Source organism: Orbicella franksi, chromosome 6, assembly GCF_964199315.1.
Source record: "Orbicella franksi chromosome 6, jaOrbFran1.1, whole genome shotgun sequence".
Classification (NCBI taxonomy): Eukaryota; Metazoa; Cnidaria; class Anthozoa; order Scleractinia; family Merulinidae; genus Orbicella; species Orbicella franksi.
In genome coordinates, this window is record NC_138150.1 from 30284577 (window position 1) to 30310450 (window position 25874).

The 25874-nt window shown below is 39.1% G+C and overlaps 2 protein-coding genes and 1 pseudogene across 2 annotated transcripts; 2 read left to right on the forward strand and 1 right to left on the reverse strand.

Moving 5' to 3' along the window:
• Window positions 1-4886: 4886 nt before the first annotated feature.
• LOC145489926 (uncharacterized) lies at window positions 4887-6260 on the reverse strand (annotated as a pseudogene).
• Window positions 6261-15301: 9041 nt separating this feature from the next.
• LOC145489927 (pyroglutamylated RF-amide peptide receptor-like) lies at window positions 15302-18064 on the forward strand. The gene is made up of 4 exons (XM_081469012.1): window positions 15302-15429; window positions 16125-16395; window positions 16930-17188; window positions 17655-18064. The coding sequence occupies exons 1-4, from the start codon at window positions 15302-15304 to the stop codon at window positions 18056-18058; spliced, it is 1062 nt and encodes a 353-aa protein (XP_081325138.1). The 3' UTR covers window positions 18059-18064.
• A 2789-nt stretch (window positions 18065-20853) lies between these two features.
• On the forward strand, window positions 20854-25590 carry LOC145489928 (neuropeptide FF receptor 2-like). Its single transcript, XM_081469014.1, has 4 exons — window positions 20854-21042; window positions 21975-22245; window positions 24256-24507; window positions 25345-25590. Exons 1-4 carry the CDS (start codon window positions 20915-20917, stop codon window positions 25588-25590), a joined length of 897 nt encoding a protein of 298 aa, XP_081325140.1. The 5' UTR covers window positions 20854-20914.
• The last annotated feature ends 284 nt before the right edge of the window (window positions 25591-25874 follow it).

Here is a 25874-nt window from a genome sequence, read left to right on the forward strand (position 1 = left end):
ACGACGGATGGTCAAATATTTGCTATCGCGTCGCTCACAATCATTTGCCCAAAGAATTTTTTATAGGAATCTGTAGACCATCCTTTTGTGATTCAACCACATGATGCTCAATCCATTTGAAGGGTTCGCACATGGTGAAAATTAATTATATTCACGAAGTACTTTTAAGTAAATGAAATACATGTCTTCGAAATTTAATTATTTTGCACTCAAAAAGACAACGCAACATTCCCTAAAATCAGCTCAGTACACTTTTAAACATTGCACAAAAATATTTGGGTGTTTTAAAGACAGAAGAATGATGTGGTTTTGCATGCGAGGCTCTCAAACTTGTTTAATAAAATGGTGCGTCAAAGGACGATTTTAACGGAATTTGGTAATTTGCATATTTCTTTGAAATAAAAGGATATTTTGCCAAAAAAACTATCCAGTAGTTTTTGTCATGCCCTAGCTTATCTACCATAAGAATATGAGCGAAATCGAATTTTCGACCCTTAGACATAGACATAGACATACTTTATTTAACATGGACAAGTAGACACTTAGCTGTTCGCTAGTTTCCAGGTGCTCCACGATTTAAATTAAGTAATGTACAACATTATAGGAGCTTAAAAAAAGGTATTTACATCAAGCTTATTTAAAAATCGCTAAAAAAAAGAAGAAAAAAAAAAAAAACCCGAGCGAAAAGCGATAAAATATAATCAAAGTGTATTAAACAAGTGTATTAAGACCCTTGCCGAGTTATTTTCCATATTTATGGACAGGGACTCTTAACAAAATCAGACAACCGTGAAGCGAGAATTGGACACACGATGTCCTGTTACCAATTTATCACGACCATTAATACCTTCTAAACGTCAAATGACAATTACGTATGGTAATTACATTTTCCGAAAAAAACGCTAAAAAATGGATGTTAAGTTTCTTTGAAAACAGCCACCGGAGATAAATCTCGACAATTTCATTTCAATTGGTTACTATAGCGATTGTACTCAATAATATCACTGGGGGATTTAGTAGTTGGCAAGGAGGACTCAAAATGATTGGCTCATGCAACTATCCGATTACAGGTGTCCAATTACAGCCAATTGTTCGATTACACACTCGATTAAAACTTTGCAGATTAATTAGTGCAAACTTTAGCAGTTTATGCACCAGCCAACTCCAAGAAGATGAGATAGTCATTTACAAAGATGCACTACGTTGTAGGTATCTGTTCTGTTTTGTTTTACTGTTCTAAATTCAACTTGATTACAAAATGTACTTGCTAAATAGATCTCTATGTCATATATAGGGGAGAAAACTTTTCATGAATCCTTAATATTCAGTTGCAAAATGTTGCTGTCTCGGTGTCTCCAAAGCCAAGATAACCTACGATAGAATAAGATAGTCATCCCATCGAGAGAAGGAGTGAGAAGAGGATGAGTTGCGTAATACTCATAAACGGCATCATTCCGGTGAAATGACAAAAACAAGAATCGCGCTGTTTACGCGCGAGTAACGACTGCATCAAAACTGATCATGCACCATAGCCATTTATTTGCTTCTCTATAGCACGTTAATTTATTTGTTAGTTATTTTCCAGTACTGGTTAATTGTTATCTACTAGAGCGGTTTTCAACTGGATGTCGAAAGTAATCAGGAAATTACTTTGGTTTTGGTTGTACTACATTTGAGATTGGCTGAGTAGTCTAACTGGTCAGTAATTGTTTTGGTTTTGGTTTTACGGCGGTAAGTTTCTTTCATGGGATCGCAGATTATTCTTACACGTTTTATCGAGCACATTCGAGTACTTCTACGTTGCTTTCGATCTTTACCAATCAATATTTCCTCCTTACGGCAGTAAAAGAAAACTCACTAGTTTGAGGTTGAAGGTATGTGAAGAAGTGAAGAATGTATGGCTTGACTCATCCCAGGTCCCATCTTGTGCCGTTCCCTGCTGGACACAGAGGGGATTATGGGAAGTATTCAATAGGCCATTTTTGGTATCCTCGTTATAGGACTGGAACTAGCTTGCAATGGAGGCTCATGCGGGGGAATATCATTAAAAAGAGATTAATGTCATTTGCATTTGAAAAGACTGCCCACAGTAGCCTCAGTTGCAAGCTAGTTCCAGTCCTATACGGATAATACGAATATGGTCTATTGATATCTTGTTCAGCCTGGTCCATCCGGGAAATGTTTGGCGACCAAACGCGATCAAAAATTGTTTGGTGACCAAACATATTGATGCTGTACTTTGGAGTGGGCAAACGGTTTTAAACCCGTTTGATCATGGCATGTTCACCGTCCAAACGAGCAAAATGTTTTAAGCTTTGTCTGACTTATAAACGGGAAATGTTTGGCAACCAAACACCATTAAACATTGTTTGGTGACCAAACATGTTGATGTTGTACTGGTTGGCATGTTTGAACGAACAAAATGTTTTACAAAGTTTGATCAAATGTTTGACGTCGTTCAAATTTTATCAAAGAAGGTCAAACACGATGCAATACAAACAAACAACGTGTCCAAACGGGAAAATGTCTGGTACCTAAACGATTTTTGATAGTGTTTGATCGTCAAAAGGCGCGGTGGCCTCATGGTTAGTGCGCTCGTCTCCGGAGAGAGCGGTCCGGGTTCGAGCCCTGGCCGGAGACACTGTGTTGTGTTCTTGGGAAGACACTTAACTCTCATAGTGCCTTTCTCCACCCAGATGTACAAATGGGTACCGGCGAACTTAACGCTGAGGGTAACCCTACGATGGACCAGCATCCCATCCAGGGGGGAGTAGAAATACTCCTAGTCGCTTCATGATACAGAAACCGGGATACGCTCCGGCCTGGTGGGCCACTTGGCTCGTATGCAAACTTCACCTTTATCTTACGTTGATCGCCAAGCATTTCCCGTTTGGACGGGGCTTTAGTCTCCTGTACTTGGTAGTAACTGGTCTTTCAATGGACACTAATAAACGAATGGACTTCCTTTGGAGGCAACTTTGCTTATGTTGATATTAACTTGGTTGATTTTATTATTTTGGGGGGTTGTAAGTAAAATTCAATCATGAGAATTGCAATTAAAAGCACTCTTCTAACTCGCTCTTATCTTTCTTTAAGTTGCACGAAGCCTGGAAAAAAATATTGGATATCAATGATTGCCAACGAGCCAGCCGAGGGAAGACGCGAGGCTGGCGAGGGGGGCAGCATTATAGAGCCGTGCAAAGGTACTGTGCAGGCGGAAAAAAATCTCGAGTGATCGAGACACATGTTTGTAAGGTAAGATTCCTGAGATTCCAATGACGTAATGGAAAAGAGGTCGATAGTCTTACAACGGACTGATCGTGGCGCTCAGAGATTGTGACGTCAATACCGCATGGTTGTGATCTCGATGCTCAGCAGCTTTGGCATTCATTGAGCGGAGTTGTGATCAAGTTTGAGATAAGAAAAACGTAATTTTGACCTGCTTTTGTAAGTTTTATTTGTTTTTATTTCCAATTCTACGTGAGTGTACTTTAGTTAAGTGCCATTGTGGTATATTCATCGAGCTAGCAAGCTCAACAATCGACCAGCGAGCCAAAAGAGTACTCGGCCACCGTGCCAAACACGGACAGTGTGCCATCTTAATTCGGCCAGCGTGCCAAATCTAGACAACGCCAGCGAACATAAAGCAATCAAAGAAACTGAGAAACCTCTTTAAACTGAATTCAATCAAAGCAAAGCTAAATTAAAACAAAGACAACTGTAGCAAACTATCGGTCAGCGAGCCACACGAGAGTAAACTCGACATCGGCCATTGAGCCAACTTGGGAAGAAAACGATGTCAGTTATGATTACAGCCGAAACCGTAGTATCGCGATGATTTAAAACCAAGAATCTTGTTTTCGTTTTGGCGATTCTGCGCTGTCAATCAAAATATTTACATCAGAATTTACGACATTTGACGTTGTTTTGAATACTTGACTACAAAAAAGTGACGTGCACAAAACATGACTCTGTTTTTCTTAAGTTTCCAATTAGTATTTGTTTTGATTGGTTCCTCGTTGGCACGTAGCGAGAGCTACATCTAGTACATGAGTTAGCGGGGGATTCGAGTTAGCGAGGGTTCGAGTTATCGGGAGTCAACTTATATATTGAGTTACCATTTTCTTCCCTTTACGCTAACGATCGAACTTAAGTAACATTATATTGGTTGATTTTGTTATTTTGGATGGTTGTAAGTAAAATTCAATCATGGGAATTGCAATTAAAAGCACGCTTCTAACTCGCTCATACCTTTCTTTAAGTTGCACAAAGTCTGGAAAAAAGATAAAATATCAAGGATATAACTCAAACGAGAAAGCAAAAGAATTCATATTGTTGTTTTAAAGGAAATGTATTCCACATTTAAAACTTCGAGGCAGTCTTTTGTAATAAAGCAGTGTATCTTTTAATAACAGAAATGTTAAAAAAATTATCATTAAAGGCAAACATTACGTTGGGGGATTATTTTTGCCCCATACACAGTGAACAACTTTATTTCCTTAATGGCAACAATTTTCCAAATTGCGGTGAGTATTGCGGAGATCATGTTTCATTAAAAAAAAATAAAAAAAATAAAAATAATAATAATAATAATAATAATAATTTTTTTTTTTAATTATAACAAACTTTATTGAACACTTTTCCATACAAACTTGAATCTTACATGTATCTGGTAAAAAATTCAGAAATTCTGTTGTTCCTTAAGTTTTCGGTAATAATAATTACAAATTACACTCATTCTTTACAACCCTTATAAATTTGTCTATTATCATTTGTCGAAAAAATTTAAATAAGAATAGTAAAAAATACTCTACACATTTAAATGGCAAAAACTCTACTTTAAAAATACACTGTAGTTATATGCAGGACCATTTCTTGGCTCAGTGTTCGTGGCTTCGGCTATAGTTCCCCAGAAATAGCATTCTCAATTGCCTTAACGAATATTTGCATGTCCTTTTTCGATATCTAAATCAATGTCCGACAGTTCTAAATGGACTCTTCTAGGAGCTCGCGAGCCTCTTAAACAAAGTAATGCTGATCTCAGCAGCGCAAAAGATACTCTTGCCCTGATCCATAACATGGTAGTCGCGTAACTTTCGCCCTTCTTTGTAGCAACTAACTCAGCAAGTCTACTATGGTATCGATTACATTCCACTGCCATTCCACCCGTCGTGCTAAAAACTAATGGCGTGAATGTAGCTTGCTCTACTTCTAACACACGGCTGGCATACTGGCGCTTCTTCTCTGTTTCGTGCTGCCTGAATATCTGGTCTGCATCCAAATCTCTATAGGAGTCTGCATTCGGATGGCATACTCCGACATCAAAAAAAGCCGACCTCTGCCTCTCCCAGAATCTCCTAGCAACTATATCCAGCCGCGCATCAGGGACGGTGTTGGCTCCCCTATTCAACTCTTCTCCTGTGATGTCTTGCAAAACTGGTTCGGTTTCGATACCATTGCATACCATGCTAAGCAGTTCCGCCTCCAAATCCCTTAGTTCATTATGGCGTTGGATGATAAATCCGCCTCTTTTGCATATCATAGCGTGATCCACATTGAATATGTCCCCGCAAATACAAACAGCGGGAGTATCAGGAACTTCCCAGTCGTACCTGGAGTGAGTTTCGCAGCGTCTCGGAACTCACTCTTGTTTAAATCAAAATTCATATCTCTAATTGGCAAAACAGTAAGCCAACTAGAAGCACCTTTCTGAGTGGCAAGGTCGACAGCTCTCAAAGTTTTACCAGAAATCGAGCCCTTCACCTCATCAAGTTTTTCCTTCAGATACTGATACTTGGCTCATCTCCCGTTGCACAGCGTGTACTTCACTTTCGTCTGGTGGCTTATGCGACTGTGATTTTATTTGATGGGCTAGTGGACCAGAGATGTTGGCTGATGCTGCATACTCTAAAGCTGCTGTTTGGCTCGGATTTATTAGGCCCGTACCTCCCATTCTCACTGGCAGCGCCAATAACACACGTTCAGCTTCTGTACAATTGTGACCTGTAATGGACGGTATTAGGGCATCAGCTATTGCGTGCTCCAAAGGAGCGAGTAGATCTTCTATATCAGGCAGAGTTCTCATAAAGTACGTCCAGCGGTGTTTTAATCCAAAAGTGAATGCTGCGTAGCAAGCCTGGGGCTGCGACAAAGCAAACTCGGCCAATTTTGTCACCTGCCCCACCCATTCTTCGACTTTACCGTTAACGTACTGCTCAAGATAAGACCTGAGCCCAGCGCCGCACCCAGATGCTTCCGCCTTTCTGTGGTCTCCTCCTTATCAGGCTTCGTAACAAGCCAGCATTTTCCAGCATTAGGGTAATATCCTAAGTCCGGTCCGGCCATCGTCAGCTCATCCCACCACATCCTGATGTTCTGTAGTGATCCACACCCTGTCGCATCATCTGCAAACCAGCATTGTTTGGCTTCACTCACCGTCTGTAGACGAGAGATGAGCGGCTGTAGACTAACAATAATAATAATAATAATAATAATAATAATAATAATAATAATAAAAAACACGAGGAAGAGAATACTCTGGAAAAATATAATGACATCCGGAACTTTAATTCAAGCTTTCAAATGGAACGTTACAATCATTTAGAGTTACTGAGAACGAATTCCTCTTGCGAGGTTAAAAAAACCCTACCCTCTATTTGTGGGTATTCTGACTCAATAATTGCTTCTTTCACAAGATACGCGAAAACAAAGACTTCCCATTAAGAATTAATATGTAAAGTTTTCAGTGTGATCCTTGAAACCATGTACATTGCGTGGTATGAGACATTTCAATAATTTTTAAAGATAGTTAGCGGCGAATGTTTTTTCTTTTCCAGAAATTTCTACGAAACATGATTTAAATTCATTATCGAAATTTCGGTCTTTCTATAGAACTAATTGTTTAATAACTTTTGCCGACAAAAAGACTTCACATCTGATTACATTGTCAGTTAAAGGCTTCTCTTTGCTCTTGTGAAATGAATAATAAATCCACTGCTCCAAAACAAACATATTACTGAACGGACGCTCGCTGGCCTTAGAAGCATGTGAAGAAAAACGAAAAAGTAGGTTTAACATTACTTTTGTATTTAACGTAAGTCTACGTTGTAAATATTCACGTTTATAATCAGTCGTAGACAGCATTCTTTCTAGTAGAAAAAAATCACAAGATGATAAGAATTGAAATTTTTATTTTCCCCATTACAAGAGTTCAACTATTACTTTTTCTTTTCAGCTGTACTGTGTGAGACACCACGTGACGCGCCATGGCTTCCGAATCAGCTCAAATTGCGCTCACAACGGTCTTCACCGCGCTTGTTATCACAGATATCATGGGTAACACTCTGGTTTGTGCTGTCATAATCAAAGGCCATGACATGAGATAAGTTGAGAACAGATACATTAATAGTAAAGCCGAAAGAATAAAAATTCATCTTACAGCATCGATTCTTGCTGGGGCTGTTTGGAGAGACTATAGTCAATTCTGCCGTTATCTACAATTTATCGTTTGTTCTATCATTTCCAAGCGGTATATTCATATAAAATGCTGGGTACAAAATAAAAATACTCAGTGCATTCGCTTTCCTTCATTGTTACTCTCCACAAAAGCAAAGACTAATGTATTCTTATCGTAGCCACCACTGCCAATTTCAGTCTACTGACTGGGGATTTAAGTCGGTATTTTTTTACTTAAAAAATCGTATTGGAGCTGCCGTAGTAGTATTTGTTAATTTGCTTCCAAATAAATATATAAGAAATATCGTACATGTGGCTTGGCCAAGAAAACAAACTTAGGCGGTATACATAATCAGGCCGTAATATAAATCAATTTCATCTCTAGGATGCCTATGAACTATTTGCTGGTCAATTTGGCTCTGGCAGACATTATGGTGGCGCTGTTTATTGCACCGCAGTTTATTCTCATCCATACTTTCAAGCATCCCGATGGCATGACAGGAACTTTATTTTGTAAACTGCTGACTGGTGGTAACCTGATGTGGATTGGCGCAACTGCATCTGCCTTCACACTAGTTGTCACTGCGTTTGAACGATATTATGCTGTAATGTATCCTTATGGCAGCAAGGGAAAAATGACGAATAAAAAACTGAAAGTGAGTATGGCAATATCAGGCCCTCAAGTAATGTTGAGAGAGCACAGATATATTCAAAGCAACGACAATGTGGTATGATGACCAAATTGCTTTATTTGGGCCTATGACAAATCTACCGGTTTTGTGCCATAAGGACAGTCTGCGCTTAGCTTGTATATGGTGTTGGCGTCATGAAGCCACTGAATTCCCGTCATTAAGCCTCCCAATTTCCCTTCATAAGGTGCAATACAAAGCATGGTCTTTTGTCTAATTGCGTCAACAATTTCTCGATACCAACATGTTCACCTGACTGATGATGGGGGTTTAGTAAGAGTTTAAAAAAAACTGTATTCGATGCGAAACGCACTGAAATGAATAACTGAGCCCCCTCTGTTTTCAGAACACAAATTACTATCTGGACAATGACCAGATGCGCTGTTGCATGAGATGAACTCATCACATAGTCTGAAGTGTACCTCGCAGTATTAAATTCTCCGATACCCGTTTGTACTCCTGGGAGGAGAAAGGCACTGTGTGAGTAAAGTGTCTTGCCGAAGAACACAAGACGATATCCCCGGCCAGGGCTCGACTACGGACCGCTCGATTCGGAGTCGAGCGCACTAACCATGAGGTCACCACGCATAATATTATTATCAACCTTCAAATCGAAGCGGAAATCAATGTTTTTAACAATTGACTCACGATTCAATGTGTGTCAGTGTGTCATATCATCGAAATATGATGGACGCGGAAAGGAAAAGTAGCGTAAGAGCTGCTCGAGACGCTTCTTTAGTGCTCTGCAAACTTCCCCAGTACATCGTCATTCGATAATGAACAGCTAAAGGCATATAAACCAATGGCTATAGAACATTACAGTGGCAATGGAGAAACTCAAGTGAATTTGCTGATGACAAGAGCGTACTTTATTGGATTATGATGTATGCTTTCGTATATTGCACAGCAAGAAATAGCAATTTTACTGTTCCGTAAAGTCGCCGTGTAGGTACCGTAAAGCCCGCAATTACGGAACCTTACGGATATTTACGACGACGTAAAGTTGAACTTTAAGCGTCTTTACGGGGCTCCGTAACTCGCGGACGGGCACAGTTCGTTTCTCAAATATTCGATACTTAAAAGGCGATATCACCTATATATTATCATAAGTGGTTTAATTTCATCTAAGGCCCAGTTCAGACGTCGTGCTTCTGCCGTGCCGAACTTAATTGAAATTGGTTTCGACACCAGAGTCCCTAGGGTCAGAGTCATACCAAATTCAGGGTTCACTGAAGCCACGTAACAATATTCTCCTCGTAACTCCCCGCTGGACCGCAATCCCGCCAAATTTTGTTAATCAAGGCAATTTATGAAATTAGTTCGGTACGGCAGAAGCACAACGTCCGAACTGGGCCTTAACATACTAAACAAAAATTAACACTGGACAGGTTTTGAAAAAAAATTAAATAACAAGCTAAATTTCAGTTTTCGAAAAACAATTTTTTTCTTGTTAAAAAAGGGTCTTAAAAGCGTTACGGGTTGTCAAATAGATTTCGTTAAAGTGCATTTCCGTGGTGTTTTGTTTGTCACTTCTCGCGACTTCGGCACGTTCGTTTAAGTAACGCGACTTCGTCGTTCATTTTAGAAGTCGACTTGTGGAAGATCAAGTTGTCGAAAGGCACTTGAATAACTGGACCTTTCAGGCTCCTTTACGGCAATTTACATGTCTTGGCGTAAAGCCCGATCTTTCCAGACACTTTAACTTACCTTTACGGAACCTTACTGCATTGACAACTTTGCGCAGCTTTACGTGTCTTTATATACACTCCGTAAAGCAGTCAAATCAACTTTACGGAACTTGACGTATCCAGTAATTTCACATAAATTTGCGATTTCGTGCTGTGAAAAATTGAATTTGATTTTTTTTTCGTCTTCGCTAGCTACGCTATAAAGCCTGATGACCTGACCGAGAAAATTTACCAGGGACGGGCCGGTTGAGCGCGAATTCACGGACAGGCTGCCGAATTGAAAATGTCACCCATTTCCCCCGCCGTCCGTATACATGTAGTGTATGTGAGGAAAGCATGTTACGAGGGTTCGAATTCAAAGCTACGTAAATTAATATATCAAAGCTATATCTTCGCATTCTATACCACAAGAGCAGCTCGGACTTTCGCTGATTGCCGTTAGTTTCAGGACACGCCTTTTCTTTTCGTCAAAAAGCAATAAAAAAAGAAGAAAAACAAAAGAAATTTACGGGCTGGTGGGCGACAGCTGTCTCAAGTGAACTGAAACAAAACAACAACGAAAATAAAAAAACATCAAAAACACAATAATCGAATTCTCACCTGCTGTGTCTCGTCAAATAAAATGCAAACTAAAACCTATTAAGCCGGAGCCACCTAATTAGGGCTTTCACCAAATACGATGTCGTCCCTTAATGTGGGTAATCTGAAAGTGGGGCGAGAGTTGCTGATTTTTTAGAACAAACTAATCACAATAGAGGAACTACAAAACAAAGTAAGTGGGTAAGTCCAGTTTTAACCATAGAGGAAAATGTAATTACAGTTTTCGCTGCACTTTGCCTGCCTTTGCTCGAATCATTGCCAACACAGAGAGGCATCAACATCTAAGCGATTTTCGCGAACTTCTCTCCAGAGAGACTTTCGTTATCTACTTTAGAAAGTCAATTGAAAGTTCCGACATCTATAGTCAGACCTTACACAAAAGCGGTCGTTTGCTCAGGAGCTTTACAAATGAAAATTTTGAAGTTGACGTCGAAGAGATCAATGTTTGTATTTGGAACAAGGCGCAAAACGATTTGAAACTTCGCACTTTTCGCACAAAACGACGGAATCGAGTGTGCCTGCCAGAGTCATATCAAAGTTACAATTCCCAAAATGTTATGACTGTAACATTTGATACATGAATGAGCGATACACCTTAAACCACAACAATGCACTGCAAAATACAGCGTAGGTAGTAAATGACATGTTTCTAAAAAAAATGTGATGTCGTAATCACATTTTCTTGAAAAAGATGATTTAACGATGTTGGTTTGCCTAGCATGTGTTCAATTGCACCTGAAGTCCACTGAAGTAAAACCGAGGAGCAAGACAATGTTACACTGGTTTAATTTTGCTAAACGAGGCGATGAACTAAATCGCACACAAGGTTAATGGTGGTAAAACTGAAACCCCCCAAAAAACCCAGAATATTTCCACAGATTATTCCCACTAACCGCGACCCGGGATGTAAATTGTTTTTGATTTTCTCGTTCGATATACAATGAGTTTTATTTTGGCAGTCGCTCCAAATCTGCTCAAGTAATCTCAATCTTTACTCTTAGTTGTTTTGTTTTTTTATTTTTTTCTTTATCTTTAGTGGTTTCGGAATTAATTATTGGGAAATAAATTAAAACTTCCACAACAGACGGTTTCCTGAACAAAAGTCAATAATAGTACAATTAACATTTTCTTAACAATTATCAATATTGGTCAGTTCATTAGTTCTTGTTTGATTTTCCGAATTAGAGAAACCTCACTACGTTGGCTATTAAGTAAGACAAGCCATAAAGGAATAACTGTGCGGGAGTGTTTCAATATGAAACTTCTATATTGTTCGTGTTTAGTTAACCGGGAAAAAATGATGAATCAAACGCGATCTCCATTCGCTGCTTTCCACATCATTCGTGAAATTTAGTCCCATAATTTAATAACACATGGACACATTTTTTTGTTTTTGTTTTAAACTTGAGGTTTTCGTTATTACCCTTTGATACCTGCCTGCTTGGTTCTGTGTGATATGGTTTTTTTATGTTTTTTTATTTTTAATTTTTTTGGTGGGGGCGGAGGTATTAACGGTCACTTACTTTTGAAGTGAGAGGTGAGTTTTATTATTGCTACCTTCTCCGTGGCTTCCGCCACCAGACAAAAGCGAATTCTCCCATTCTTTAAGTGATCTGCATCGCACAAGTATGTATTAACCAGCCACTGAGGTAATATTAACCCCTAATGTAACGTGTAAGGTAAAGGTAAAATCTGCATACGAGTCAAGTGACCCACCAGGCCGAAGCTTTTCCTGGTTTCTGTAGCATGAAACGACTAGGAATATTTCTACTCTCCCCTGGATGGGATGCGTTCGCAGGGCTACCCCCAGCATTAAATTCGCCGGTACTCATTTATGTATCCCTGAGTGGAGAGAGGCACTGTGAGAGTAAAGTGTCTTGCCCAAGAACACAACACAATGTCCCCGGTTAGGGCTCGAGCCCTAATAGCTGTAACTCGTCCGTGAGGAGTTATTCGTGTTTGAGACTTTTTCTCCTCAACAGAAGCTATAAGTTGACCAGTACTTTACTGAATTAGGAAGTTGTCACTAAGGTAATGGAAATAACGTTTTCACGATTTGGAAACGAGACTTAAGATTACGGAACTAGGAAGACAGAATTTACGCCAATCCTCCTTATGAAGTTATTTTTTTCAAAGTTTACGTACATTTTGAATATTCTAATCTCATGCGGAACAACATGGTATAAATTTAACAGGGTGCGATTAATATTTAATCCACGATGACATAATAGTGGAGAACTTTAGGTGTTTTTCTGTGAGTCGTTCCGCGTGTGAAAAATCATTAGTCATCAGAAAGATGTTCAGTTATAGTTAACAGCTTTATAGATAAGCGACAAATCATGAATTATAATCATAAACCACTACTAGAGACTTTTACACGTAGCATTGTGTTGCAAAACGTTTGGTGAGATAAAAAGAACGCTTAAACATAATGAGTTCAGTTCTTAATCAGCAAGCGTGGATAGTGTGGTGTATACAATATAGAAGATCTAGAAAATTGCAAATTCTGAACTAGGGAATTCTTTAGATTTCAATAATTATGAATTAAGTAGTTCTGACATACATTGTCACCTGCTTCATGCATTAATTCTTCATTCTTTGTTAGTTAATAGTATTGTAATTTTACTCTTTGCTGTAAACTGCGAATTAACAGAGATAAAACTGTGTGAATTTGTTTTCCTGCACAAAACTACAGTTAACAGTCAGTTACAGCAACGTTCCTCTTTATGATTGTGAATGCTTTAACAAAACGTGCAGACCAATAGAACTTTTTATGACTTCACGATCAGTTCTTAATATGGTTATCTTGACATCAGAATAAACTTGAAAATATAAACACAAAGGTTGCACATGTGTGACATGTGACCGCTGGTGTTATGCATTTACCGTTTGGTCGAAAAACATGAATCTCGCGGTGAGCTCTCCTTGTAGAGTCAATATTAGGGACGGACAATTATATTTTAGAAGGAGAGATTTTCTGGGTATGAATCATTTTCTCACCTTCACGTTGTGCGTGAGTTTTTAGGTGGCCAGTAACGTAGGAAATAATTTTTCTAGTCATCAAATACAGGACCTGAATAGTACAAAACACTAGCTCGATTTTTTGACCATGGCAGGTCTGGATATAAAAAAAAAAACATTAAATGTAAGTCAGATATCCTAATTTCTTTGGAATTAATGTGAGTGTCAGCTATAACTGTGGAGGTAAGCTCGAAATCATCCCAAACAGATCAACATACTAAAGGTTTTGTAGACGCCTCTAGCGAAATGCTTTCAACCGTTGAAAAAGTTCGTTATGTGCGTAGCAGCTGCAAACCGGTAAATACTTCAGTGAATCCATGTAGTGAACAGCTTAAACATTGCTTAATATTCAGTTCTCCATCATTTGAGATTACCTGTACTTAAATGTGGAGTTTTCGTGTATAAGACCTTGATTTTAGAGAGTCATTAAATTTTGCAAACGACCAAATTACACAGGGAAACAATCGCCAAAAATGCAAGGAAATACTTTACAATGTAACTTTAATATGCTGTTAAGTACTCATTCTGTATATTTTTCATTCATGGTGTTTTGTTATGTTTTATTAAACAGGGGCCTGCTTTCGAGTTGGGTTCTGAAAACTCATGTAGAAAGAGCGACCAAAGACGGACACGGGTGACTAACAAAGTTTAAATAAGTTGAAAGTTGAAAAACAACATTCGAGTTACGCAAAAACGAAACAAAACAAAAGATTACTGGAAAGAAATTTAACGATTTAATGACGCCTGACGAAGGCGGATATAAAAGTGTCAATAATTAAGTTTTTATGTTATTCAAAGCGAAGTAGAGCATTTTGCTCTTCTTGTAATCACGATAACGGTTAAGACTGTTATTTAAGCATGGTACACGTGTAAAATCAGATACAGCCCTCTTCCTATGACAAAAGGTTAGTATAAAATAAGAGAAATTAAGAAAAACTGTTTTATATTCTATTTTATTTCCGTTTTAAAGTATTGAGTTAAATTTCAATCTCTTCTAGCGAAGAGTACCAATTAATTGCTACTGTTGGACATCTATTGCCATGGAATTCATATGCTTGAGCCGAGTATTACGTCCACTGAACATACAGGGCCGAACTCACACGCGACCGCTCTCATATGGCTTTGATAGCTCAGTTGGTAGAGCATTGCACCGGTAACGCAATGGTCGTGGGCTCGAATCCCGTTCAGAGCCTGAAATGTTTTCAGGTCATTTTTCCAGTAGTGTTATGGCTGCATTCGCATCTTTCATTCTTTCAAAACAGACTATGCAAGGAATGCATGGTTCAATTCAGAAAAAAAAAAAGGTTACATATCTCTCGTAAATACTCTTGGGCTATTCCGCGGTTACTCAAAATGTGAAGCCTCACCCGGATCTGAAAGTTCATGTGTTGCTGTTCACCCTGTAGTTGCAAAATTGTTGCAATACGGTTAATTAAAGTGATGAATTCAGCGATACCAGAACAGTTAATATTTAGCGTATTAAAAGTGTTTTCCTCGCTGTGAATAACGCTGTCGGTATAATTTAGACCAGCTTTCGTTCCAATTTCGTCAGGGCTAACATTCGGTTTCTTCTTTGTGCATAAGTTTGAATCTCCATTCCGTCACGAAGACGGAAAATATTTTCGCTATGGTCGACACTTTGTCATAGATTGCTTTACAATAACATAGCGACCGGTCAGTTGAGGTATTATTACAAAACTGTGAGCTGGGCTTTCAAATTGAAATTTTCTTCGGCTAGCAGTTGCGGCCTAAATTTCGATTTTGAAGAGTGTTACTCAATCTTATTTAGAAAGTATTTCGATGTTTGAATATACTTTTGTATTATGATATAGGAAAATCGATTTCACGATGTCGCTCTACACGGATTCAGAATCAGCACAGATTGGAATAACTACAATGTTCTCCATCCTCGTGAGCACTGACCTGATTGGCAATACGATTGTGGGCCTTGTCATCATTTTGAACCGAGACATGAGGTATTTTTCGTGCTGTAATCTGAGTGTAATTAATGTATGATCGATGATATTTGTTTTTAGTGTAGAAATTTTCAAGACAAGGGGCGCTTTCAATTCGAACGAAAATTCTCGTTTGAACTTTTAGAAATTCCAGTGGCGAATGAATCAGCATTCAGCGGAATTTCCTGCAGGAAAGTGGAGAACCCCGCCAGGTAGACCCATTTTCTACACGGAAGTTTTGGTTGAAGGGTTGGCATTTCGGAAATTCAACAATTTTTGGATTTCTGGCAATATTCGAACCATTCGGCTCCATTTCAAGCGTTCCGGAATTTTTGACTTTGACTCATTTTGACACAGACTTGTAGCTTGGAAGGTTGTGTCCTAGTGTACCGGTTTACTGAGGAAATATCCATTGTACTGTCTTTCTTTACGAGCCCTTGTTTAGCTGTGGTATATTGTTGGGTCTTTTTTATGGGTTTTTGTGAACCGGTACACGAGGACAGAACCTTTGTGAGAGAAACTTCGAATTTTATTCGGTAGGTACCGTTCTATTAATTATTGGAATTACAGTGTTGTTATAAAATTAACGCAAACGAATTCTTAGTGGAAGTTTTCAGGGGAGGAAGGTGGGGGGGGGGGGGAGGGGTGGTTGGGCGAAACTGAAAGAAACTTTGCTTTCCACAAACTGAGCTGTTTCAATTTGTGCTTTCAAACAGGACTCCCATAAACTTTCTGCTTCTGAACTTGGCTGTTGCTGACATGATGGTTGCACTGTTCATCGTACCACGCTTTATTTTGAGTCACTCCTTCAAACATCCTGAAGGACGGAAGGGTACATTGTTGTGTAAGCTGCTCACCGGCAGCAACTTAACATGGACCGGAGGGGCTGCCTCAATTTTCACCCTGGTGGCCATCGCTTTTGAGCGATATTACGCTGTAATGTATCCCTATGGCAATAAAGGAAAACTTACATTCAACAAGTTGAAGGTACTTGTTTGTTTGGCCGTGGCATTAATAGACCCACAGATAACATAAAGGATGAATGCGTTTCCTGCTACATGTCTGACCACGAAAACTCAATAAACTTGTAAACAACTATGCTTTAGGTTATAAATGAGATAAGTTGTCATTGTTCTCAATTTGATGTCATGCCGTAGTTGACAGCGGTTTGTTGTAAAATGTACCAAATATTTTCCAAAAATTTTGTTTGGAGTGTAAATGGTAATGCTAGTTGACTTATATAATTATAGAGCAACAGCGGAATTCCAAAATTATATTAACCGAACAGAACGCCGTGAAAGGTTGTCCAAAATTCCTAATCGGAAAAACCACATGGAACATAGACTTACCCTTTTTTTTTTCGCCATGCATTAAATTCCGGGCGTTCCGGCAGCTTCGGCCCGTGCACGCGGTTCCCACCCTCTTGCGTCCTGCTCGAAGAAAGTCAAAAAAGTGAGGTCTCAATGATTAAGGCTTTTTTTATTATTAATTAAGTATAGCTTCAACGTTCTGTTTTGGCAGGTCATTATTCCCATGTCATGGATTTCCGCCGCGATCCTTAACATTCCTCTTTTCTTGACAATCTACTTCGACAAAGAAGCCGATTTCTGCATGGAACACTGGCCTAAACCAGACTGGCTCCCAAAAGCTTACAGTTCCACTTGGTTCTTTGTTGCTGGGATCATTCCCATTATGATCATGACAACGTTGTATTCCAGAGTGGTGTATTCCCTGTGGTTTAAACGGGGAGGAAATAATCTAGAGAATGCCCAACAGGTATATATCTATATTATTTGACTTTAGGTCTCCTAACCAAGCTCGGGTAAATCATCTCAGATTTTAGGAATTATATTATAAGATGAAATCAGTTTCTATTCTTGAGAAAAAATTATGTAAGCTCAAAGTTCTAAATTCGACTTAAGCTGCGGTGGTTTCTGATTGTCTTTTATTTTCCTGGAACAGTAAATTTCCTCTCGAAAAGGCAAGGTTTTGTTGTATTTAACTGAAGGCAAAAGCGTTGTTTTTTGGGTAGCAAAACCTGTAATTGGAACCAATTCGAGGCTCTGCAAAATCTTTACCATCATCGTGCGCCTCATCGTGTTGAACCAGATTGGACAATTAATTTATTGTGTAGCTACGAGGATAACTATATAGGAATCAGTATCGCGTTTTTTTACTGTGTATCAAAGATTACGTTATAGAAAATTTTGTTCATGTCATAAGTAAGGCACTAAATCTGACGTTACCTTCTCAGGGTGTGATGAGAGTAAGAAAGCGAGTCACCAAGATGGTTTTGACTATCAGTGTTATCTATGGAATGTGCTGGATACCAAACCTAACCATCTATGCGCTGAACTACTTCAGTCCTTCGCAGAACTACGGAGATGTCACCTACATTACTTCCATCGTTCTGGTCACGTGCAATTCCACCGTCAACCCTTTCATTTACGTTTTCGTGAACCAGAAGTTCAGACGCAAGATCAAGAGCCTAGTATGCTGTAGCAAGTGCCATAATAACAGGGTTGGCATCTCCAATGACGCCACTGTTCACACGACGGATCACATCAACACGATCGCCCCGCCCACCATTGAAGAAGATGTCGGTGTTGGAGGAGAGTCAAACCGCGAACCGACCGGCTTATTAGAATGACAATGGAAACAAATTACTAAATAAAGAGCAGGAGTTTGCTTTGTGTTCTAAATTTATTAGTAAACACTGAGAACAGATATTCATAAGTAGAGCACTTTTTCTCAGTCACCACGAGGCCTTAGGCGATACCTAGTGACGAAAAAGATAGGTTAAGGTGGCTCAGTCACCCGGCCGGCCAAGAAAAAAAGTTTACCCAGCCTGTTTACGTTCATGTGTAGTATGTGAACACATGTAGATGCACGTAAATACATGTTAAGAAGTCCGCTCTGCATGTTTAACTAAATTTGTATTTTTTGTTTTGATGCCTCCCCTCCCCCCTTGAGCGCATGTTATCATTGCGATTGGTATTACATATGGTGTTACATGTTTTACGGCTTTTTTGTTTGTTTGTTTGTTTGTTTGTTCTTTTTGTTGTTTCTTTTTATTCTGAGTTGCCGTACTTCTAGCTCCGGCAGGCCCTTTCGCAAACGGGCTCAATTTCAATCAGATAATGAAGCCTAAAATTAGCAATATTTATTCCTAACCTCGATATCAATATAATTGACTTTACTTGCTTTTACTAGTAGTCATTAAAAGTACTCCAACCTTACCCTTACATGTTGATATGTAATTTCAGATGCCCTTTGTATATCTTTCTGACACGTAATTATCTAGCATCCGTCAAAATACATCATGTTCTGGCTCGGAATGCCTTTGACATAAAGCAGCTGTAGTGCCGTTGAAAACAAAAGAACTGTTCATTATAAAAATAATTCATTATAGAAAAAGCGATCGGCCAATAGTCTCATTTGAATTGAACACCTGTCGTTCCACAAACTAAATATAATGACATGTACGGTAATAAAAAATTTAGTCGGAGGCCTTTAAATAAAGATTGTCATTAATTCTAGAAGCTCTTCTGGTAGAAACTCTGGTTGAAACTTGATTTCTCGAAGAAACCCGTCCCACAACGTGAGTGACAATTAACTGTCATCTGAAAATTGTCAGTTCAGGTTTAGGTTTAATTTAAGTATTCAACAGATAAGCAGTAACCGCTTGTCCTTTTCTACGAACGCGGCTTTCTTTAGCGGTAAGTTTTGTTATTTCCCGATAATAATTTCCTCGAGCAGTTTACTTCTGAGAGGAAACACACACAAACGAAACGGAGATGTCGGTTTGCTTTTCTTGCGAACTGAAACTGTTTTATCTAGTTGATAACTAAAAATGTCCTCAGAGGCACAAAATGGCTGAAAACCGCTTAAAACAGTTGGCTGTTTAACTGGAGCTAGTCTGAGCACACAATGTACACACTGATATACGCCGATGACAGTAATGTAGCAAAAAATCTCCCCCACACTGGCCTTTTATGTATGCATTGTTAGGGAAAGAAGGCTGAACGTTGTTTTTCGAAAATGACTTTTTACAACGTTTTGAAAATTTTTGCAAGTTGAAATTGACGACTCATCCCACTTCAGCTAAGTCTTTCGGCTGGGAATTAGAGAAGCTATAAAAATGGTATGCAAATCTTAAGAAAATAATTTTTTATTAAAAAAAAAAAAAATGTAGTGAACGTTTTCAACAATCAACTTGTACTGGTTTGCTTTGTTAATTGTACGCTATATTTTAACAGCTGCCAGTGTTTGTTTCTCGCAATGTCTAGTTTAAAAAATTTTTTTTTTTGGTTTAATTAAATTGAATAAAAATATCTTACAACGAACTGGAGACGTACATTTTAGCTCGAGTTTATCAGAGATCGCAGGATACTTACTACTTCGACTAAGGAAACAAGATTTCCACACTTCGCAAAGTAATGAATTATGTCCACAACAGGATATTCTAATGAACAAAAAGCAAACAACAACATTATTGCATTTTTCCTAAGCTCTCTCAGTTGCAATTTTCATTACTCGTTACTTTTGTTTTCCATTTCAAAAACTTCGAAATGGGAACACAAACCTCAAGAAGGTGGGATAACCGTTTTCCTCATATTTGCAAATGTCTTGGGAAACAGAATGGATGGCAGCAGTTATCCGTTTAATTTTCCCCCTCCCCTCCCCACGAAAAAAAAGTAAAAAATAAAATAATATAAAATAAAAAATAAAACACGTTCTTACTGGATTTCTTCCTCGGTAGTAATTGACATACATATATTTTATTTCAGTTTATTATATTTATTGTTTTTCTTTCCTATGTAACTTGACAATCCACTCAAAAAGGGTAATTTTAAATTTATTGCTATAACTAATTTGATTTGAAGTTTATATTTGCTGAGTTGACAATCACTGTCCTAAATGTGCTGTCCCTAGCAACAGAAAAGATATTGAAGGCAGTTCCTAGAGAATGCATTGAATATTATATATCGAAAAGGGATCTAAACTCACCGAAACCATAACAAATTGTAACAAATGAAAAAATGAAGCATTTTTTGCTCATCCCGAGCCAAAACAGGATCATTCGCTTCAAGCAATTGCACCAAGCCGGATTCGCTCGTTAAATTAAACCCAGGATCCTAAAGTTAAGTATTAGAAGAGGCCAAAACGACGTAAGTTTTATTGCCTTTAAATTTTGTTAGCTACGAGGACAAGACAAGGTCGTTTCTGTAGGACAGTACGTTTTAAACCTTTTTAAAGCCCTGTACATTTCGAGGATCTTTCTTGCATTTTTTGCTCATTACTGTATATTCGAATGTAAGAACAAGGTAGGTGTACATTGACTACTGTGTTTATTCTCAGAAAAATTTCGCAAATGTGAGCTTCGATATTCCTATAAAATATATTCTTATAAAAAGAGTGTAAATAATATGTAGCTTTGCAACTAGTTATTGTGACCTTTATGTATTATCATGGCTTTTATTCTATCCAGCGATTTTAAGACGTTATGTCTCTGTACACGGATTCAGAAGCAGCCCAGATTGGAATAACTATAATGTTCACCATAATAGTGGTCACAAATCTCCTTGGAAACACAGCCGTGTGCCTTGTTATTATTTTGAATCGTGATATGAGGTATGTTATGAACTTTGAAATAAAATTGTATGAATGCACCGGCGCAGATGCTCTTGTGCATATGTAGTGCATCGGTCACGACCCATGTTTATTAAGATTAAGGTAACGTCTGCGCACGAGCCAAGGGGCCCATCAGGGCGGCGCTTCTCTCCGGTTTCGGTAGCATGAAGTGACTAGGAGCATTTCTTCTCCCCCCTGGGTGGGATGCTAGTCCATCGCAGGTTTACCCCCAGCATTAAATTCGCTGGTACCCATTTGTACACCTGGGCGGAGAGAGACACCTTGAGAGTAAAGTGTCTTGGCCAAGAACACAACACAACGTCCCCGGCCAGGGCACGAACCTGGACCGCTCGCTCCGGGGTCGAGCGCACTAACCATGAGGCCACTGCGCCTTCCACATGTTTACTAAGATTACGTACTTGATATTAGGGAAGGACCATTAAAAAGAAGAAGACAAAACAAAACCAAAGACAAGGGACAAGGAAAACTTGCACAACAAAAGTATACACAGCGAGTAACACATCACTCCAAAAGAAATCGTAGACTCTAGCTTGAATGTCCGATGGTAGGTCGGAGTATTTCAGACTGTTAGCAAAATAAAGTATTCTGTCTTTGATTGAGAGGGGTAAGCGAGAGGCCCCTTAAAACTAGGATATTACCGATTGGAATGTAAAACACCTAAAAATACCTAGATAATATGGGGATAAAATACACTAGCACGCCACTAGACGATATCAGTGAATTAAATCCTCAAAGAAATTAAGATTCCTTGGCGCTTATAAAAAAATAGATTTTTTTCCAAATATAGCGCGTATTGTCATTGTTAACCACCAAAAACACTTTTAAAAATGGTTAAGCAAAGTCATCAACTTTAGCTTACTTCTTCAGCTGTAATATTTTACCCATGCCTTCAATTCTTTTCGATCACACAGGACTCCCATGAACGTTTTACTCCTGAACTTGGCTGTAGCAGACATGATGGTTGCGCTGTTCATCGCACCACGCTTTATCTTGATTCATCTTTTCAAACATCCTGACGGATTAGCCGGCAAAGTGTTCTGTGAGCTGCTGACCGGAGGCAACTTAGCATGGTACGGTGGAATTACCTCTGTGTTTACCCTGGTAGTCATCGCCTTTGAACGTTACTATGCTGTCATGTATCCTTATGGTAATCGAGGAAAACTGACGTACAGAAAGTTAAAGGTATACAATGTTTATTTATGTAAAGCAAGTAGCGTGCCGGTTCTTTTTTTTCTTATTTAAGTTGGCGCTTTGAAATTTGCGGGAGGTGCATATTAACAATTTCGAAAATTGCTTAATAAACAGATATATCGATAGCAATGTCAACAACATCAGCAACGGCAATGAAAATAACAGTGATAATAACATTTTAAAATAACAACAAAACAATAGCAGCAACAGCTAGGACAGCAATAAATAACGTGATAGAAAATTGTTAGATGTCACTTCCGCTATGTCTTTGCCAATCGAAGCAAGTAATTAACGCATGCGGACGAATACTTAGATGTCACTTCCGATATGTCTTTGCCAGGTGAGGCGCCGGATGTAGAACAAAATCGAAAAATTCAATAGGTCAATGAAAGGCACACACGGCAGAGTTTTTTCTTTTCTTGCTCTTTCTCTTTATGGGAACAATGGCAGGAATAAACTGTATTATGTTTTTGCTATTAAGTTCGAAGTCCGCCTTTTCTCTCCGTTGAGAAAACCGTGAAAACATGGCAGCAGCTTCGGATGCTAGTTTTCGGGCCTCGATAAAGGACTGTGACGACTCCGAATCATACCTTAGCCCCAGTGACAGAAAATACACAATCTTGGAAAGTAGGTTTTCACAAGAAATCCTCTCCTGGATTTTATTGAATGTATAAACAATAGCCTCCATTTGGCGCGAAAATATGCTAGGATATTTGTCCGCGGGCATTATCTATTCCGATAAGCGAAGAGTTTTCCGAGAGCGTAGCTCGAGGAAAACTGTGAGCTTATCGGAACAGATAATGCCCGCGGACAAATATCCTAGCATATTTTCGCGTGAAATGGAGGCTATTGTGTTTATTAGCCTTCAAATCTTTTTCGCAACACGCGCAGTTTTGAAAATTAGGGAATATTCTCGGATATTCCCCAGTTTTAGCTGAGGCCGGAATATTCGGTCATGTGACGTGTTTAGACCAATCGCGCGCGAGCGAAAATATTTGATGGATTATAACAGCCTTTATAGTCCATCAAATATTTTCGCCCGCGCGCGATTGGTCTGAGCACGTCACGTGACCGAATGTTCCCCAGCAAAAACTGGGGAATATCCTAGAATATTCCCCAATTTTCAAAACTGCGCGTGTTGTAAAAATATTTGAAGGATAATAAACACAATAGCCTCCATTTGACTTGGAAAATATGCTGAGATATTTATCCTTGGACATTATCTGTTCCTCAAAGCTCACAGTTTTCCTCGAGCTACGCTCTCGGAAAAGTGTTCGCTTCTCGGAACAGATAATGTCCGGGCACAAATATCCGAGCATATTTTCGCGCCGAATGGAGGCTATTGTTTATAGTACTATATACACCACGTCATCAGTAGTCTTTGCAGATGGCTATAGTTAGAACATGCTCCATTTCTCACATGAGAGCCAAAATGGTGACCAATTCTCAACTGTCAGATAATCGCCATCCAGAACCTTCAAACAGTGTATAGACAGTATTTAGTATTTATATTCATGAACTGAGGCCCCGTCCACACTACGCTGGACAGGCCTACTGTCCATACTAATCCGTCGCGAAAACGAAGGTTTTCGAAAAGGCTCTTCAAACCGGAAGAATTTGAGAAAAATTGAGGACGCTGGTTTGGCGTGTTAGTGTGGACGGAAAGCATTTTGAAAACGGAGCTTTTCCAAAACGAAGACGTGAAGTTAAACGTGTGAGGCCCCTTCCCGGGTTTTCCTCAAGTACAGATCTAAAATGACCGGTGATTGTCGTGTTTTCAAATTTCTCCGGCTTATTATGGACAGAAACCATTTGATGCGTTTTCAGAGTAAAAGCGCCGTTTTCTAATTTCTCAGCCGTAGTGAGGACGATGCTTGATACTCAGATTCCAGCAGCATCGTCCCACTGTCTATAGCCTAGTTCTGACACAGATGACTATTACCTAGTAATAACCTACATGAAACTAACAGCGACGCAACATTAATTCACTTCTGTTAACAGGTCATCATTCCTGTTCTTTGGATTTCCGCAGCCATCCTTGTCAGCCCACTTTTCTTCACAATCAGTTTTGATCAAAAAACCAATTTCTGCGTTGAATACTGGCCCAAAGAGTGGCTTCCCAAGGCATACAGTACCACCTGCTTCTTTTTTCTTGGTTTTATTCCTGTATCGGTGATGACTGTGTTGTATTCCAGAGTGGTATCTTCATTGTGGTTTAAACGCGAAGAAAACGAAATGGAAAGCACCCGACAGGTACAACTCCTCGGTCATGCTTGTAAACAGCCTATTGGTCTGACCCCCACCTGTTGGAATTTTTTAAAAGTTTAATGGAAATATATTTTTCTTTCAGTTTAAGTGGCATGCCTAAGAACTAGCTAGTTGTAGCTAAGCGCATCGACCACTATCTACATTAAAAAACAATAACGCTGATGATCAAATATCAAATAGAAGTTTTTATTCATTTAATTCTGGTTGAGTGAATCTAAAATTAAAAGATTATGTTGGCCTATACTGTAAATTTTTTTGCATCATCTCTCTCATCTAGAAGGAATTAAATTTGCAGTTGCTAATTTTGACCCTAAAGTAGAAAAGCAGGCAGTATTTTCCCACTCCCGCTTTGAATGAGCGCGTGTACGGAAAAATGTGGAGCTTCCCACTTCTGAGCAAGCAATGCCTAAGCGACCCAGAGTTGAAACCACAAGTTAAATGATGAATCAATAAAATTAATGGCAAAATTTAGAGAGGAGGCCACATCATCCTTTGTTCGTCTTCATACGGCTCCTCTATCCTGGTCGAATTGGAATTTGAAGATGTTGGTTTTTGTGGAGGAAAGAAATCCGGAGTACCAGGCGAAAACCCCGCTGGGCAAGGCGAGAAACAACAACAAACCCAATCCACTTATGATATCGGGGCGGAATCGAACCTGCGCCATATTGGTGGGTGGAAAACAAAATCAACTGCTTCCCAAAGGACCAGTGATTAAGTGTATATTAGTCGCTTCTCCAAATTTCAATTCAAACTAAATGCGATGGAAGGGAGAAATGTATTATATTATGTTCTCCATTTATCATACCTTTTTTTTTTTCCTAGGGTGTGATGAAAGTAAGAAAACGGGTCACCAAGATGGTTCTTTCTGTGAGTGTCATTTATGGATTGTGTTGGATGCCCAACCTATTCATTTATGTGTTCAACTACTTCATTCCTTCACAGAACTATGGCAATGTCATCTATATAGTTTCTATTGTTCTTGTGTCATGCAATTCCACAGTGAATCCTTTTATCTACGTTTTCGTGAACCAGAAGTTTCGAACTAAGTTTAAGAGTTTGATGTGCTGAGGCACACCCTGCAGTAACAGGGTTGACGTCTCCAGAGACTCAATTGCTTGATCGCACCAACGTTAACACCACTAACCAGCCCACCCTGGAAGAGGAAGATTGCACTGGAGTAAGCAAGCAGGAAGCAAACTCCTTGAGCCTGATTTCAGTGTGACTGCTGGGAAGGTTTCCGTTTTCTCTGGCCAAAGTGTACCGGCTACTTACCATCGCCACTCAGTTAGTTATTTAGATATATATTGACAGGCATTTTGGAAAACTTGAATTATTACACTTTACACTGTCCA

What these genes read in the sequence shown, in the direction of transcription:
- LOC145489927 (XM_081469012.1), top strand. Translation starts at nt 15,302, where the DNA reads ATGTCGCTCTACACGGATTCAGAATCAGCACAGATTGGAATAACTACA. An exon ending in ATTTTGAACCGAGACATGAG is followed by an intron (nt 15,430 to 16,124) that starts GTATTTTTCGTG and finishes GCTTTCAAACAG; the next exon opens with GACTCCCATAAACTTTCTGC. An exon ending in AGAGAATGCCCAACAGGTAT is followed by an intron (nt 17,189 to 17,654) that starts ATATCTATATTA and finishes ATCTGACGTTAC; the next exon opens with CTTCTCAGGGTGTGATGAGA.
- LOC145489928 (XM_081469014.1), top strand. Translation starts at nt 20,915, where the DNA reads ATGTCTCTGTACACGGATTCAGAAGCAGCCCAGATTGGAATAACTATA. An exon ending in ATTTTGAATCGTGATATGAG is followed by an intron (nt 21,043 to 21,974) that starts GTATGTTATGAA and finishes TCGATCACACAG; the next exon opens with GACTCCCATGAACGTTTTAC. An exon ending in AAATGGAAAGCACCCGACAG is followed by an intron (nt 24,508 to 25,344) that starts GTACAACTCCTC and finishes TTTTTTTCCTAG; the next exon opens with GGTGTGATGAAAGTAAGAAA.